Here is an 18,381-nt window from a genome sequence, read left to right on the forward strand (position 1 = left end):
TTGAGAAGTCACTCCAGCATAATATAATCTAAAAGAATGACTATATAACTTAGTTTTCAGTGTGGACAGCAGATCAAGGAATTAAGAGCACAGCATGAAGAAAATATAAAAAAATTAGCCGACCAATTTTTGCAGGAACAGAAGGTAAACTTTAAAAATATACTTAAGCTGGGAAGGGATATTGGGGGACACTTAAATGGGGATGCAGGCTGACCCATTGTGATGATGAGATGTATGGGACACCATGTTGAAAACGAGCTCTACAATGTGGGGGGGGGGAGGGGAGTTGGGGAAGTGGGGAGGGAAATGATGGTGGGGGAAAACAAAAGAGGTTAACAGTGCTCACTACAAAATGTACTCATTACCCTACTCATATAACTGTAACCCCTCTGTACAACATTTTTATAATAAATATATAAAAAATACTCAAGCTGAAATAGGTTTTTGTTATCATGTAATTTAGAAATTTAAGTTGTATGTTTGTTATAAAGATTTTTTTCTTTTTTTTTGTGTCAGTTGTGGGTCTTGAACTCTGGGCCTGGGCGCTGTCCCGCAGCTCTTCAGCTCAAGGCTAGTGCTGTACCACTTGAGCCACAGTACCACTTCTGATTTTCTGAGTGGTTTATTGGAGATAAGAGTCTCATGGACTTTTCCTGCTTGGGCTGGCTTTGAACCATGATTCTCATATCTCAGCCTTCTGAGTAGCTAGGATTATAGGCATGAGCCACCAGTGCCCAGCCATAAAGAATTATTTTAAAAAATTTTCAAATTTTGATTTTGTTGCTGGTACTGGGGCTTGAATTTAGGGCCTTGGTGCTGTCCCTGAGCTTTTTTGCTCAAGGCAAGTACTCTTATAACTTGAGCCATAGTTCCATTTCCTGCTTTTTTAGTGCTTAATTGGAGATAAGAGTCTCTTGGACTTTCCCCGCACGGCTGGATTTGAACAACATTCTTCAAATCTCAGCTTCCTGAGTAGCTAGAGTTACATGCATGAGCTTTCAGCACCTGGCTTTCCCTGGATTTTTTGCTCAAGGCTAGTGCTCTGCTACTTGAGCCATACTTACTCTCTGGTTAATGAAGATCTCAGACAGTTCTATCTGGGCTGGTATCGAACCAACCTCCACAGATCTTAGCCTCCTAAATATCTAGGATTATAGATGAGAGCCCCGGGCACCCTGCTTATTTCATGTAGATTTTTATTATTACTTTTATAGCATTACTAATAATTACATTGCATAATGCTTTAGCATATACAAAGCATTTATTTATGCATGAAGTCTCTAGAGGAGCCTACATGTATGGCATCCAAAACATGTTTCCATCATTCTCTTATCTTTCTAAATTTCCTTGTGAAGCAACTAGTAAATAGTCCACCAATACAATTGATTTGGGCCTAAGCATGTACCAAAGACTTACAGTAATTTTTCTTTTTTTTGGGGAGGGGGGAATCCGATTGTGGGGCCTGAACTCTGGGCCTGGGCACTGTCCCTCGGCTCTTTCAGCTCAAGGCTAGCGCTCTACCACTTGAACCACAGCGCCACTTCCGGCTCTTTTTTTTTTTTTGCTTATGGGTGCTGAGGAATCAAACCCAGGGCCTCAAGCATGCAAGGCAAGCGCTGTACCACTGAGCCACCTTCCCAGCCCACTAACAGTAATTTCTTTTTCTTTTTTTTTTTTTTTGTCGGTTGTGGGGCTTGAACTCTGGGCCTGGGCGCTGTCCCTCAGCTCTTCAGCTCAAGGCAAGTGCTCTACCACTTGAGCTACAGCGCCACTTCCGGTTTTCTGGTGGTTTTTATTGGAGATAGGAGTCTCACGGTCTCTCCTGCCTGGGCTGGCTTTGAACCGCGATCCTCAGATCTCAGCCTCCTGAGTAGCTAGGATTACAGGCGTGAGCCACCAGCGCCCGGCCACTTACAGTAATTTCTAAGAAGACATTGTAGTCAGGAACAGGTTGTAGGGAGCATTGACTTGGATGTTTTCCTGCTTTTATTGCTATGCTTGGATGGCCAGTACTCTAGGGAAGGAGTTTGTATGTTTTTTGCACTTGTTGCCTTCTTGTGGACAAGCCTGAAAGTAGCCATCTGTCACACTTGAAAAGCCACCCATGTGCCAGTCTCTTCCTGTTCTGCCATCCTGATTTATGCTAGTGTATGTCTACAGAGAATCACTCTTCCCATAAGACCCAGGACAGTGTGTGTAACCATAACAACCCACACTGTTCAGCAGGCTAAATCTTCCAGAATCACCTCCTTAATGTGCCAAAGATGTCCTTCTGCTTAACATTTTAGGCATTTATCATAATTAGAGACTTTTAAAAGTTTAGTTCCTTTATTTAGTATCAGCTATTAAAACTGAAAAGAAAGGGGTTGGAGGTGTGGCTCAGTTGGTAGAGCACTAACCAATGAGTAAGCATCAGTAACAGAGTTAAAATCCTCATCTTGGACCTAAAAAAACCCAACCACCAAAAATTGAACAGAAAATAATAGTATGTCCCATATCTCTTTAAGAGTTCAAAATTTGGAAGGCAGGGAAGGTGGCTCAGTGGTAGAGTGCTTGTCTTACGTTCATGAGGCCCTGGGTTTGGTTCCTCAGCACCACATAAGTAGAAAAAGCCAGAGTGGTGCTGTGGCTCAAGTGGTATAGCGCTAGCTTTGAGATGAAGAACTGAGCAACAGTGCCCAGGCCCAGAGTTCAGGCCTTACAACCAAAAAAATAAAGTTCAAAATTTGGACCCATGTTAGAAGTTTAATTGTTTTGGAACATTAATAACTGTATCAATGTTTAAAATTTTTGAACTGAAAATATTTACTGTTAACAACTCTTTTATCTAACAGCAAGAGGCCCAAAAAGTTCAAGCAAATGATGGAAAAGATTTGGATATAAATGATCATGTCGTACCTAACAATATTCCAAAAGAAGTTGAGAATGCTGCAGATAAGAATGAAGAACCCTCAAGCAATCATATTCCACATGGCAAAGGTATTATTACTGTTACTATTTTGCTTCATGTTAATAGGATATTGACCTCTCCCCCCTTTCATTGTACTAGTACTAGGATTTGAACTCAAAGCTTCAAGTGAGTGCTACCTGCTCACTGTTTTGCTCAGCTGGCACTCTACCACTTCAGCCATACCTGGCATTTTGCTGGTTAATTTGACATCAAGTCTTGCAGACTTTTCTTCTTGGGCTGGTTTTGAACCATGATATTCCAGGTTTCAGCTTCCTGATTAGCTAGGATTACTTCCACTGGTACCCAACATCCCCTTCTTTTTTGTCAATTCTTGGGTGCTAGGGAACCCAAGGCTTTGTACATGCACATGCACGGCAAGTTACTCTACTACTGATCCACATCACCAGCCCTTTCATTTTTCATTTTCATTTTCATTGTTCATTTTGAAGTGAGCATTTTCAATCATAAAGATAATTAGTTGATGTGGAAATTAGTTGATGTGGTAAAGCATAACACATACCATATGATCTCAGTTTCCTAAAATGGATCAGTCTCTGTACATGCAGGATCTAGGACATGCTCAACTTATGTGTGAGCATGATTTTGTTCTTTGCTTGTGTGTTTGTTCCTGTAATGTATAAAACTTAAAAAAAAAAGTTATAAGTCTGAAAAATAAGAAAAGAAAAAGAAGTAAGAAAACAAAAAGAAGAAAAGGAAGGAAGGAAAGAAGGAAGGAAGGCAGAAGGCAGGCAAAGAAAAAATTAATTGATTTGTTTAAAATTTGGATCCTTTGGGGCTGGGAAGGTGGCTTAGTGGTAGAGTGCTTGCCTTGCATGCATGAGGCCCTGGGTTTGATTCCTCAGCACCACATAAACAGAAAAAGCTGGAAGTGGCGCAGTGGCTCAAGTGGTAGAGAGCTAGCCTTGAGCTGAAGAGCTCAGGGACAGCCCGTAGGCCCAGAGTTCAGGCCCCAAGACCGACAAAAAAAAAATAAAAATAAAAATTCGATCTTTGGCAGAAAAGAAAAAACTAAGTTATTTCTTAGTTATAGTTATATTTACAACAAGATGTAAAATTTTTTTTTAATTTTGAAAATACTGTACAGAGGGGTTACAATTACGTGGGCAAGATAATGAGTACATTTCTTATCAAGCATTGTAGCTTCCTCCTTTGTTTACCCTTCCCATCCTTTCCCATTCTCTCCCCACCCCCTCAAGATGTAAAAATTTTTAGTCTAGATAATGTATTACTCTAGAAACTGATTAACTTTCATTCAACAACTTTCATTTTTTTTGTCTGTCATGGGGCTTGAACTCTGGGCTTGGGCATTATCCCTGCGTTCTTCAGCTCAAAGTGAGCACTCTACCGCTTGAGCTATAGCACCACTTCTGGTTTTCTAGTGGTTTATTGGAGATAAGAGTCTCATGGAGGGGCTGGGAAGGTGGCTCAGTGGTAGAGCGTTTGCCTTGCATGCATGAGGCCCTGGGTTCGATTCCTCAGCACCACATAAGCAAAAAGAATAAAGCCGGAAGTGGCGCTGTGGCTCAAGTGGTAGAGCGCTAACCTTGAGCTAAAGAGCTGAGGGACAGTGCCCAGGCCCAGAGTTCAGGCCCCACAATCAGATTCCCCCCCCCCCCCAAAAAAAAAAAGTCTCATGGATTTTCAAAGCCCGGGCTGGCTTTGAACCGTTATCCTCAGATCTTGGGCTGGCTTTGAACCGTGATCCTCAGATCTTAGACTCCTGAGTAGCTAGGATTATAGATGTGAACCACTGCAGCTTAAATTCAAGGCCTAGGTGTTCCTACTTAGTTATTTCCTTTAAGGCAGTGTTCTGCCACTTGAGCCAAAGCTTTCATTCTGACTTTTTGCTAGTTAAGTGGAGATAAAAAGTCTCACAGACTTTTCTGCTTGGGGTGGCGTCAAACCATGATTTTCAGCCTCCTGAGTAGTTTAGGATTACAGGCATGCCTGGTTCATTTTCAGTTTCTGTAAGAATAATGTACAGAATTACATCTTTTTGTTACTTGAGCAGAACAAATCAAACGAATTGGTGATGCAGGGATGCCTGGAATAGAAGAGAATGATGTAGCAAAAGTCGATGAACCGCCTGCTGGTAAGTAAAAGTTATTAGAGAATTTAACTGCAGTGATTATTTTTCATGTGGCACCATTTTCTCTTGTTCTGTTTTTTCTTTTTCCTCCTTTTAAAAAATTTGAACTAGGGCCTATTTACCCATTGGTCACCTTGACTTTGCTGCGTAGGCCAGGCTTGAACTTGATATCCTTCTCCCCAAGCTTTCCATGTTCTACCATCCCCTGGTCCATTATTTTTTTGGGTAAAATGTAAAAAGCCACAGATACCTGGATGATTGAAATTCCTCATTAGTTACTCACTAATTGGATTTTTTTTTCATACCTACCATTCTAAAATTGTGCTGTTGGTGTGCTTTAATGTGGCATAGTTATTTCGTATGGGAGTTATTTAAGTTTTAAGACTTGGCTTGTCTGTAGTGAATTGCCCCACACTTTGAACAGTTTTTTCAGTTTTCTTTTACAGTCAATTTTATTCCATTATATCTTTCTTCATTAATGTGTTGGATTTTCTTTTTTCTTTTTGTCAGTCATGGGGCTTAAACTCTGGGCCTGGGCGTTGTCCCTCAGCTCTTCAGCTCAACTTAAATGCTCTACCACTTGAGCCACAGCACCACTTCCAGTTTTCTGGTGGTTTATTAGAGATAAGAATTTCACAGATTTTCTTGCCCAGGCTGGCTTCGGACCATGATCCTCAGATCTCAGCCTCCTGAGTAGCTAGGATTACAGGCGTGAGCCACTGGCACCCAGCCAATGTGTTGGATTCTTATTCATGTTACTTAAAGTCATAGTTTCACTTGATATTATCCTAGTCCCATTCATTTCTTTTGTGTCTTTTTTTTTTTTGCGGGGGGGGGGCGTGGTGGTGAGGGTGAGGTCATATCTATGTTTCTTAGCTGCTATAGATAACTTTCCCAGCCAACTTTATCATGATAAAAAAAAAATCAGAACTAGCAGCATGTTTTTGCCTCTTGGTTGTTTTTATTCCTTCTTGGTTAAAAGAGTTGCCATGTGATTATAGCTAAGTGGATATGTCTGAAATTGGTGTCTAAAATTTAGATATGAAGTATTAGTCATTTTATTTGTATAGTTTGGTTATCTTCTCCAATTCTCTCATGTCTATATTCTTGTGGGATTTTAAGATATTCTTTCTAGACCATGGTACCAGCATTACTTATGATCTTGTCAGAGATGCAGATTAGGCCCTATCTGAGACCAAATGAATTGGAGATGAATGAGAACTGGAGCCCAATAAGCTGTGGGTTTTGTTTTTGTTTTGTGAAAAGGTCTTGCTATTTAGATATTTATCATTATGAACTAAAACATTTTAACTAAAACTTCCCTTGGTGTTAGTGACATAAAACTTCTTGTTTATTGGCAACTTGATTGCCTTCTGTGCAATGTCAGTAAGCCTTTTTTGTCACTTTTTTCAGTTAGGTTATATTTTTTAATGTGTTTTTTTTTTCTTTTGTTGGTCATGGGGCTTGAACTCAGGGCTTGAGCATTGTCTCTGAGCTTTTTGCTCAAGGCTAGCATTCTACCACTTTGAGCCATGTCTCACTTCTGGTTTTCTGGGGGTTAATTGGAGATAAGAAGATAAGAGTCTCATGGACTTCCCTGCCTAGGCTGGCTTTGAAACCATGACCCTCAGACTTCCTGAGTAGCTATGATTATAGGTGTGAGCCACCACTACCTGGTGAAAATCTTAATTCATCCTTGGAAACTCTTCTAGTTTTATGGTTTAATGAGTCTCATATTAAAAATTGCCTTTAAGGATAAGTGTTGTGTGGCTTATAACCATAATCCATATTACTTGAGAAGTTGAGATTGGGAGGGTTGAAATTTGAGGCTAGCCTATACACAAAGTTGAGCAACATCCCATCTCATCTAATAGCTTGGCATTGTGGTATGTGTCTTATCATCTCAGCTACATAAAAGCATAAATAGGAGGGTCACAGTCCACCAGAACCTATTAAATAACTGAACCTGGGTACAAGTTGCTCACACCTGTAATCCTAGCTACTCAGGATGCTCAGATCAAAGGATTGGGGTTCAAACCCAGCCCTGGCAAGAAAGTCTGTGAGAGTCTTATCTCCAGTTTGAACACCAAACAACCAGAAGTGGTGCTGTGGTAAAGTGCTAGACTTTACCACAGTGAAAAAGCTCAGGGACAGCACCCAGGCCCTGAGTTTGAAGTCCTAGAACTGTAAAACAAAACATAACAAAAAAAAAACTAAAGCAGAAAGAGATAGGAGACTGAAGAGTTCCTACCTTCTAAGTGCAAAGCCCCAAGTTCAACCTCCATTACCAGCATATGCGTACACCCACACACAGATTTGCCCCTAATGATTTACTTTGAGGAAAACCATTAAAGGATATGTTAGTCATCTTTCTATTACTACAGCAAAACACTTTAGGTAATTTTTATAACGAGAAAAGACTTATTTTGACTCAGAGTTTGAGAGTTCCAGTCCATAGCCAGGTTTACTTTGTTTTTCCAGCAGGGTGCCAAGCTTTATTTTAGGCTGGCCTTTGTTAGAAGTTCTACCCTGGTCTCCTGAGTAGCTGGGATTACTGTTCCTTCTACCATGCCTGGCTTGTTTTTGAGATGTCTTGTTAACCTTTACCCAGACTGACTTTGAACTGAGATCCTCCTATCCCTGCTTATGTGGTTTTCTTTAATATTTTGTCTTTCAGTTTGTTAATGTCTGTAAGCACTGTTTGCAATGTTTATTTGGTTGTTAAGGCCTATCAGTGTATTGCTTCAACATACTCAGTTCTGGGATTTTCAGTTGGTTCTGTTTTAGTTTCCATTTCTTCATTAGATGTTCCTGCCTTTTCCTTTAAATCCTTGAAAACATGCACACACATACCACACTTGTGCACGCATATACACACACACCACACCAGGTCTTTTTGTTCTTTAGTTTTTTTGGCAATACTAGAATATTGAACTCAGGTCTTTGTGCTTGTGAGGCAGGTATTTTAGAGCCATATTTTCAATTTTGCACTGATTATTTTTTAAAATAGGGTCTTGAATTATGCCTAGCCTGGTGTGAGCTGTGATCCCTGTACTTGTGCTTCTCCATGTTGCTGGGGACAAGAGACATGTACCACTGTGTCCAGCCATAGTATTTCCCCTGTAGCTGGGTTATAGTTATGAGTCCTGTTTCCAGTCAATGGCTGAGATGGAGTCTCACATTTTTTCTTCTTTTAATATTGCTGGTCTCAAAACAGTGATCTCTGTAGGTATGATTTCAGTCTTGAGCCACTGTGCCTGGCTCAGCATCAGTTGTTTATAAACCCTTGCCTAGTAATATGGGTTTCCCTAGAATCCATTTTTTCCTGATATGGATCATATTTCTTGCTTCTTTGTAGGCCATTCAGTTTTGCATGTTATATGAATTGATATACTTAGAAGTTTGGGGGTTTTTGGGGGGAGGGGTGTCTTACTGAATTTTGTTCTGGCAAACATTTAAACTATCATGATACTATTATATCAACTTTATATGTACATATATGTTGTATATATGCATATATATCACAATATATCATACTATTATATCACAAAAATTTACCTCCCCCCTTTTTTTTTTTTAGCAGCACTAGTAATTGAATTTAGGGCCTTGAAGTTGCTTGAGCAAGTATTGTATCACTGGAGCCATGCCCCTGTCCTTTTTACTTTTTTTTCTTTTTCAGATAGTTTCATATTTTTGCCTAGGGTGTCCTTAGACAGGATTCTTTTACCGCCTGAGTAACTAGATTACAGAAATGTGTCACCATGCCAAGCCTATATCATACTATCTATATGAAAGGTTTTACTGTTGAAAATCACTGTGGAAGGGACTCATTTATTCATTTATAAGGTCTTCATTGAGTTCCTGCTACCTGCCAGGCACTGTTCTAGTTGTTGAGTGTACATAGTCAACAAGATAGAGTTTATAGTCATAGAGTTTATATTCTGGCCAGATTTATTTATTACTAAAATCTATATGCTACAGTGCACCAATTAGCAGTTATAAGTGAGTACTTCTAATCTGAGGTACTCAGGAAGCTGAGATCTAAGGATTGTGGTTTGAAGTCAGTCTGGACAGAAAAGTTCTTACCTCAGTTAACCAGCTATAGAAATGGAGATGTGGCTCAAGTGTAGACCACCAGCCAGTGTGAGAAATCCTGAATTGAAGCCCCAGTAGCAACACACACACACACACACACACACACACACACAGAGTAATTATTAGTTTATATACCAACTGTAAGGATTCTAAAATTAGAACAAGTATCAGAGAATTAGTATATTATAAAAAGATTTATGATATTTGGGTTTTAGAAATTGTATTATCAATGGGAATAATGCAGATATATCTTCTTCTTATAGCTTTAAAGAAGCCCCCTGTTTTAGTTTCTCCACATGGAAGCCACCAAGCAATCTCTCAGCTTCCAACTGGACAACCTCTTTCCCCAAATATGGCTCCAGGTATGAAGTCTTATTCTTAGCATTCCATTTGTAAGCCAAGTTATTGCTTATGTATTCTTTTTTTTTTTTTTTTTTTTTTTAGTCGGTCGTGGGGCCTGAACTCTGGGCCTGGGCGCTGTCCCTCAGCTCTTCAGCTCAAGGCTAATGCTCTACCACTTGAGTGTCAGCCCCACTTCCGGCTTTTTCTGCTTATGTGGTGCTGAGGAATTGAACCCAGGGCCTCATGCATGCAAGTCAAGCACTCTACCACTGAGCTACCTTCCCAGCCCCTGTATTCTTATGTAGGGAATAAAACATGTCATTTAGTAGCATAGTGAATTAGCATCCATTCTTCAAATTAATATTGTATTTGTTTAAGTGACTGATAAAAGCCAGGAAAAAATTATTATCTAAAATTGCACTCTTGGGCTGGGGATGTGGCTTTAGTGGTAGAATGCTTGCCTAGCATGAATGAAGCCCTGGGTTTGATTCCTTAGAAACACATAAACAGAAAAAGCCAGAAGTGGATCGAGTAATAGAGTGCTAGCCTTGAGCAACAGAAGTTCAGGGACCATGCCCAGGCCCTGAGTGCAAGCCCCAGAACTGGCCAAAAAAAAAAAAAAAAGAAATTGCAAGCTGGAGCCAAGTACACCTATAAGCCTAGCTGCCTAAGCTGAAGTTTAAAGATTGCAGTTCAAAGCTAGCCCAGGCAGGAAAGTCCAGGATACTTTTACCTCTAATTAACCACCAGAAAACTGGAAGTGGAGTTGTGGCTGAAAAGCTAGGGTGCTAATCTTCATCAAAAAGCTCAGGGACAGTGCCCAAGCCCTGAGTTCAAGCCCCATAACTGACAAAAATAAAGTAAAATAAAATTGTACTGTGAGCAGTGTTAGAGGCATCAAAATATTCCAATGTTCAAATTATACTACAAAGTAAACAAAAACGTAACTAAAACAGCAAGGCTACTTGGTACAGGCAAGTTAAATATTGGAATAGACAGAAATAAACACACAAACACATCTGTAGTCATCTCAGTTTTGGCAAAGAGGCCAAAATCATACATTGGAGAAAAGACAGCCTCTTCAACAAACAGTGTCAGAAAAACTAGATATATACATGTAAAGACTGAAACTAGCCTTCTGCCTCACCCTATATAAAAACAGGTCAAAATGGATCAAAGATATATATAAAAGACTTGAAATTTTGAAAGTACTACAGGAAAACACAGGGAAAACAATTAATATAAGCACAGGCAACAACTTTCTGAATAGAATTCCAGTTGTCCAGGAAAAAATTGAAGAATGGGATTGTATGAACTTATAAAGTATCTGAACATCAAAGACAACAATTAGAATTAGAAGAGAATGCATGGAGGAGGAGAAGAAAAGGAGGAAGAGGAGGAAAAAGAAGAAGGGAACTATTTTGGTGGGAGAACATATCGGGAAAGGGAAGGGGAAGGAGGAGAGTATGATAGAATTTGAGTATGATTGAAGTACACCCACATATACACACACCCATACACTTGGGAAAATAGCATAATACTGATTAAAAGTTGGAAAGGCAGAAAGAGGGCTAAGAAAATGTAACAAGTAGTGAATTTTATCAAAACACTACATACATGTATGGAAATATCACAATGAACCCCTTTGTACAATTAATTTATACTAATGTTTTTTTAAATCTGCCCTTTGTTTAGTGGTATTAGCCTTTTCTTTGTAGTACAAGAAGTATTTATTTTACTATCTACAACTATATTGCCTACAGGCATATGATATTTAACAAAGGAGCTAAAGACATACAGTGGAAGAAGTATTTATTTTACTATCTACAACTATATTGCCTACAGGCATATGATATTTGACAAAGGAGCTGAAGACATACAGTGGAAAACTGTATAGCCTCTTCAACAATTGGTGTTGGGAAAACTGGGTAGCCATATGCAGAGAATTAAAAAGTAAACGCCTGCTTGTCACCAATGCACTAATATCAAATCAAAGTGGATCAAAACCTCAACATCATACCCCAAATTCTGAAACTACTGCCAGAGAGAGCAGGAGAAGCTTTAGAACTTACAGGTAGAAGCAGGAACTTCTTGAATAGAGTCCCAGGGGCATAACAGATAGGAGAAAGACTGGACAAGTGGCACTACATTAAAATAAAAAGTCTTGCACAGCTCAGGACGTAGTTACTAAAACTAGAAAGACAGCCAACCAATTGGGAAAACAATCTTTTCCAGCAATACATCAGACAAAGGCATAATATCCAATATATACAGGAGCTCAAGAAATTAACTTTATACCAATTTACTAAATGGGAGCTAAGAAGACATTTCTCAGAAGAAGAGGTAAGAATGGCAAAGAAACACATGAGGAAATGCTCATCATCCCTGGCCATAAAAGAAATGCAAATCAAAACAACTCAGATTCCATTTCACCCCAGTTAGTTTGACCAACATTTTGAATTTGAACAACAATAAATGCTGGCAGGGATATGGGGAAAAAGGAATCCTACTGCACTGCTGGTAGGAATGTACTCTAGTATAGCCACTTTGGAAAGCAGTCTGGCGGTTCCTCAAAAAACTAAGTGTAGACCTTCCCTATGACCCAGCCATACCACTCCTAGGCATCTACTCTGATCATCATGAACCAGGCTATGATAAGGACACCTGCTTATCCATGTTTATTGCCTCACTATTCACAATAGCAAAGATAAAGAAACAACCCAGATGCCCCACAATAGATGACTGAATCAAAAAAATGTAGTACCTGTATACAATGGAATTTTATGCAGCCATTAGAAAGAATAATATGTCATTTGCAAGAAAATTAATGGAACTAGAACAAATCATGTTAAGTGAACCAAGATCAGAGAGACAAATGGTGCATATTCTCTTTGATATGTGCAAGTTAGATCTAAAATGCACTGGGATGTGACAAATTACACAGGATTCTAGATATTCACATACAGTGAGACCAAAAGAAGATAGTCTTAGGAGAGAATCACAAAGGTGAAATGCCTAAGTGCCTCTTCATATTTATATAAAATAATATACACACTGAAATGAACTCCAAAGATAGGGAAGTAAAAGACTTTACAATGTTTTTCTGATGATTCTGTATTCTTTACTTTATGTACAGTATGTTCACGTGCATATCTGGGGGGAGGGGGGAAGAAGGGCAAAGAATCTGAGGAAAAAGTATGAAAAAGTGCAGCAGTGGAGTGTACTGGACATTGATGAAAATGAACTGTACAACTCCTGGGAGGAGAGGGGAGAGAAGGAATGGGTGAGAATGAGGGAACAGATGACACTGTGTGGAAGGAAATGTACTCATTACCTAACAGATGTAAATGTAACCGCTATGTATATCACCTCTGTAATGACAATATTCTAACAAATTCTCAACAACAAACAACAACAAAAACTATTGCCTTAGCCGAGTGCCAGTGGTGTATGCCTGTAATCCTGGCTCCTCAGAAGGCTGAAATCTGAGGATTGCAATTCAGAGCCAGCTTGGGCAGTAAAGCTTCTGAGACAATCTCCAATTAGCCAACAGAAAACCAAAAGTGGTGCTGAGACTCAAAGTGGTAGAGTGCTAAACTTGAGCACAAGAGCTCAGGTATAGTGCTCAGGCCCAGACTACCACCAACACCAACAAAAAAACCCCCAAACAACTATATTGCCTTTCATCTCTGCTAGGCTGTATAGATTTACCTTTTTCAAAGTGTGTTCACAGGTATATTACAGAAGCCTTACCATGTATTAAACAATCACTCTGCACTTATGAGCATGTTTGCTTTGTATTGAACACCTATTTGACTTTACACAATTGTTCCAAAATAGGAGTTGGTATGATTTAAATAAGCTGATATAGGGAGATGATGAAAAGGAAAGCTGTAGAACTTAGTAGCATAGAGGTTTCTAATTCCAAGATTAATAGGAATAAAGATCGTGGGCTGGGTGTATGGCTCAGTTGTAGAGTGCCTTCCTAGTTTGTGTGGCTCAGGGTTTGATTCCTAGCACCAGAAAAAAACCCAAACAAACAAACAAAAAAAACCTTTAAAAGATTTAAATAAAGACTTTGATGAGGAAAAGGGGTGGAGGAGTTTGGGAAAAAAAGGTTCTATCACAGAGATACTGTTAAGAAAGAATCAAACATTTGCTGGGCGCTGATGGCTCATGCCTATAATCCTAGCTACTCAGGAGGCTGAGATCTGAAGATCCAGGCTCAGCCCGGGAAGGAAAGTCCATGAGACTCTTATCTCCAATAAACCACTCACAAAAATGGAAGTGGCTCTGTGGCTCAAGTGGTAGAGTGCTAGCTTTGAGCTGAAGAGGTGAGGGACAGCACCCAGGCCCAGAGTTCAAGCCCCACAACTGACAAAAAGAAAAAAAAGGAAGACAGTTGTGAATTACTGAATGCATAGATGAAAAAGTAGATGTTAAAAATTTCAAAAGACTGGGTTTTAGAAATGTCTTACAACACAGTTGTATGGAGTTTGGAGGGAGGGAAAGAAAACAGGTATCATTGAAGTGATCTTTGCATTTCTGTTGTGCATCTGTTTGGTGGATAGATAAAAGTCAGTAATGAAGATACTCACCTGGCAATGATGAATAAGCTCCCTATGGCTTAAGCCACCTTGCTATAAGATTTGATAAAAGAAATTGGAGTAAAGCATTAAAAAGAAAAATTACATGACTACCCAATCCCAGACAACAGTATTTCTTATTCTTAGTTTTTCTAAAGCAGTTTTTGTGAAGCCTGTTTCTTCTATACAGGAATTTGACTTCTAATTTGATATTCTTTTGCCATAGATTCACATGTAAACCACAATGGAAACCCTGGTACTTCAAAACAGAGCCCTTCCAATTCCAATCCTCTTCAACGTTTACTTCCAGGCTCAAACATGGAGAGTGGACCCAGAATTCAACCAGATGTACTAAAGCAGGCAACTAAGGGCAGAGTCAGTGATTTCCACAAACTGAAGCAAAGTAAGAATCAGTTGATGAATATCAAGCTAAACATATTAAATGTTAGTTTACAAGGCCGAAGTAAACACTCAAACTTGTAACACTCTAATGACTGTGTAATGAAGTTATATGCATGGAAAGAGAAAGTACTGTGTTAAAATTGAGAAGAAAAACGTGTTTTAAATAGAAACATTTTTAAAGAAAATTGTAAAAATCTTATCTTCCCCAGTGTTAATAAATTTGAGGTGAGTTGATATTTTAAAAATGCATTTAGTTCTTATGAACTTAAAACTTCCTTGGAGAAATGAGAAAATATATAGTATGTTAGGCCAATGAATGAAAACTTTGATTCAAAGGGAATGAAAAATGGGGAATTTCTCTAGAGGAAGCACACACAGGAGAAGACAGCCACCTGTGAGGCAGGTGCTGTTTCCTTCCAGTTATAGTTGCTTGTTTAAGTTGTAAAGAAAGAAGCAGAATGATTAAACAGATTGGTACTGTGTTATTTCAGAGCTATTGACCTTGATAAATAGACAATTCCTGTTTATCTTCATTAGCTCTTTAGTTGGTAGAGTCTCAGAAAGTCTAAGAGAAATTCCATTAATAGAATTTGGGTCAGGAGCCAGGTGCCGGTGGCTCATACTTGTAATCCTAGCTACTTAGGATGCTGAGATCTGAGGATTGTGATTCAAAGCCAGTCCAGGCAGGAAAGTCTTATCTCCACTAAATTACTCAGAAAAAGCTGGAAGTTGTGCTGTGGCTCAAGTGGTAGAATGCTAACCTTGAGCCAGAGGAGCTCAGGAACAGCTCCCAGGGCTAGAGTTCAAGCCCCAGGACTGGTTTAAAAAAAGAGAGAATTTGGGTCAGGAGAATATCTCTTAGGTTACCTCCCATAAACTGCTTTGCTTTTCTTCTTTGCATGGCTTCACCCAACCTCCAAACAGATTAGTTTGTCTCTGGTTTTTATGATGACTTCTGTGTACAAATAACTTGTACAAAGGTTGCTTATAGGTTGAGAACTGGACAGAGTTAGTATCTGAATCTATTCAAGATATTTTGAACAGTTATTCACATTTCTACAGTTATGTGAATATACAATAGTTTAGATATGTGTACTAATTCTCCTTCCTTGATATTTTAAAGGATATTTGTGTATCTATCAAAATATTATATGAAAAAGTTTTATTTGCAATATGTATTATTATTATTTTATATGCAAAATGTACTATTTTAAATGTAGTAAAAATTATTTATTGTGGTACTGGGGTTTGAACTCAGGACTTCACACTTAGCTAAGCAGGTGTTGTATTACTTAAGTCAGCCCTTTTTGCATTGGTTATTTTTTTTTTAAATTTTATGTACAGAGGGGTTACAGTTACATAAGTAAGGTAGTGATTACATTTCTGGTCTAACTTGTTACCCCTTCTATCACTTTTCTCCCTCTTTCCCTCCCCCCTAAGTCCCCCTGCATTCATTATTTTTGAGATAAGGTCTTGCTTTCTGTCTGAACCAACACAGACCAAGACTTTCCTATTTGTACTTCTAGGATGATAGGCAAGTGCCACTGTTCCCACCCACTGGTTATTGTGGAGACTTGTGAACTTTTGTCCAGCTGGCCTCAAATCTCAGTCTTATAGATCTTTGCCTCCCAATTAGCTTAGGGTTACCTTAGCTGGCTGTACAACTTATTTTTAAAAGAGCCATTGAGTTTTAAACTCTTACTTCAAATTACTTTCCATGTAGCATTAATGAATATAAAGAATTGAAATCAATGCATGTATTATTTCTTAATTTGCATTAATTGACACTATTTCTTAGATATCTTTTGTTTTGAGATAGTCTCATTATCTAACCCCAGCTGAATTTGAATTCACAATCTTGAGTGCTAAGGCATATGTCACCATATCTGGCTGTCTTTCATAGTTTTTTACTTAAGAGTTAATATGCTTGTCATTTACTCTCACTCACACACACACACCATTGTTCTTAAGCAATTTTTCACTTAGTTGTAACTCTCTTGATGAGTATTCAGATTGATTCTGCTACTTGCACCTGCCAACTAGCTGGGATTGCAGGCACATAAAGTATGTAAATGCTAATCTCTTAAGATTAATTTCTTGCCTTTCCTGATCTGAGGCTTCATATTTTATCACAGAATATTTCCAAATACAATCATTTTCATTGTGGATGTGCAGTTCACTGAAGTTACATTTCAATACCATTCCAGGTCTTCACAATGTGTTCTAGCATCTTCACTATTTAGTTGCTGGATATTCTTATCACCACAAAGAAAACCCTGTACCCATTAAATAGTCACTCCCTGTTCTCTCCTACCCACAGCCCCTGGCAACCACTAAACCTTTCTACCTCAGTGGGTTCACCTATTCTATTTCCTATAAATGGAATCATAAAGTATTTGGCCTTTAGTGTCTGGCTTCTTACTATAATGGTTTTCAAGCCCAGCTATGATATAGCATACGTTAATACTTTATCCATTTTATGGTTGGATAATATGCAAACGTGTGGAAATATTTTGCTTATTCATTTAACTGTTGATAGACACTTAGATTTTTCTGTGTTTTGGCTATTATGATAGTGCTGCTATGAATATTCATTAACAAGTTTTCCCTCTACACCTGTTTTCAGTTCTTTTTGGTATGTACCTAGAGGTGGAATTGCTGAGTCATATGCTAATTCTATGTTTAGCCTTTTGAGGCACTGCCAAACTCTTCCACAACAGCTGCACCATTTTACATTCCTACCAGCAATGTAAGAGTTCGTACTTCTCCACATCCTTGCCAACACTTTTCTCACCTTCCTTCCTTCTCCTTCCCTTCTGTTGCCATTTTAGTGGATGTGAAGTGCATCTCACTGTGTTTTTGTGCAGTGCTTGGGATCAAACCAAGGTCCTGTTCATCCTAGGATTATTTTCTGGATGATTTTTATTTACATTTCACTAATGACTAATGATATGCAGCACCTGTTTTGGCCATTTGTCCATTCAAGCCCTTGACCCACTAAAAAAATTTACTTGCTTGGTTTTGTTTTTTGAGTTACAAAAGTTCTTTGGATATTTTTGATAGCAGACCCTCAAAATGCCGTGTGTGTGTGGGTGTGTGTGGGTGTGGGTGTGTGTGTGGGTGTGTGCGGTGTGTGTGTGGGTGTGTGTGCACGCACGCACGCCAGTACTAGTAGGGCTTGAACTCAGCTTTTTTTGCTCCAGGCTGACCCTCTGCCACTTGAACCATACCTCCATTTTCAGCTTTTGGCTGGTTAATTGGAGATAAAGAGTCTTATGGACTTTTCTACCCTGGCTTTGACACAGTCCTTAGATCTCAGCTTCCTGATTAGCTAGAATTACAAGCCTGAGCCACTGGCACTTAGCTAAATTGTTTAAACTGAAAATATATTAGGTGATCTGGAGTATAAGAATGTAGTATACCTTGTATAGGAATAAGGAAAGAAGGTAGGTGAAAAATCACTTCATACATGCTATATGTACTTGTAGAAGTCTTGGCTACTTTGGCTCAGAAAAGGAATTTAAATGTGGAATACCCTTCCTAATTAGTTTTTGAAACTCAATACTGCTCAAAGACTTTCCATAGCTAGTGGGTATGGTGCTTCTTATGTTCTCATGTTTAAATAGTTGGAATGAAGCTGTCTTGTTGCTCATAGACTAAGTCATTTTTTAGCTAGCTACCAGAATGAGTTGGATATGCATATGTATAATTTTTATTTTTATTTTTTGGTTGTGGGGCTTGAAGTCAGGGCCTGGGCACTATCCTTGAGCTCTTTTGCTCAAGGTTAGTACTCTACTGCTTTGAACCACAGCTCCAATTCCAGTTTTGAGTGGTTCATTGGAGATGAGTCTCATAGGGACTTTCTACCTGGGCTGGTTTCCAGCTCTGATCCTTAG

The 18,381-nt window shown here is 38.9% G+C and overlaps 1 protein-coding gene and 1 long non-coding RNA gene across 5 annotated transcripts in view; one reads left to right on the forward strand and one right to left on the reverse strand.

The window, feature by feature from the left end:
* The window catches only part of Golm2 (golgi membrane protein 2), a 44,172-nt gene that overhangs the window by 12,377 nt on the left and 13,414 nt on the right, over nt 1-18,381 (forward strand). For 2 of the 3 annotated variants that reach the window (XM_070005996.1, XM_070005998.1), the window contains exons 4-8: nt 54-144; nt 2,835-2,979; nt 4,983-5,063; nt 9,419-9,517; nt 14,310-14,486. In XM_070005996.1, the coding sequence (XP_069862097.1) occupies nt 54-144; nt 2,835-2,979; nt 4,983-5,063; nt 9,419-9,517; nt 14,310-14,486 (593 nt within the window). The remainder of the gene's footprint in view (nt 1-53; nt 145-2,834; nt 2,980-4,982; nt 5,064-9,418; nt 9,518-14,309; nt 14,487-18,381) is intronic. The other variant, XM_070005997.1, reaches the window with a different exon arrangement.
* Nucleotides 1-18,381, reverse strand: part of LOC138816299 (uncharacterized) — a 40,168-nt gene that overhangs the window by 2,757 nt on the left and 19,030 nt on the right. The gene's annotated exons all lie outside the window — the stretch shown is intronic.

Source organism: Dipodomys merriami, unplaced genomic scaffold (genome assembly GCF_024711535.1).
Source record: "Dipodomys merriami isolate MVZ:Mamm:240054 unplaced genomic scaffold, mDipMer1.0.p SCAF_69, whole genome shotgun sequence".
NCBI classification, from domain to species: Eukaryota; Metazoa; Chordata; class Mammalia; order Rodentia; family Heteromyidae; genus Dipodomys; species Dipodomys merriami.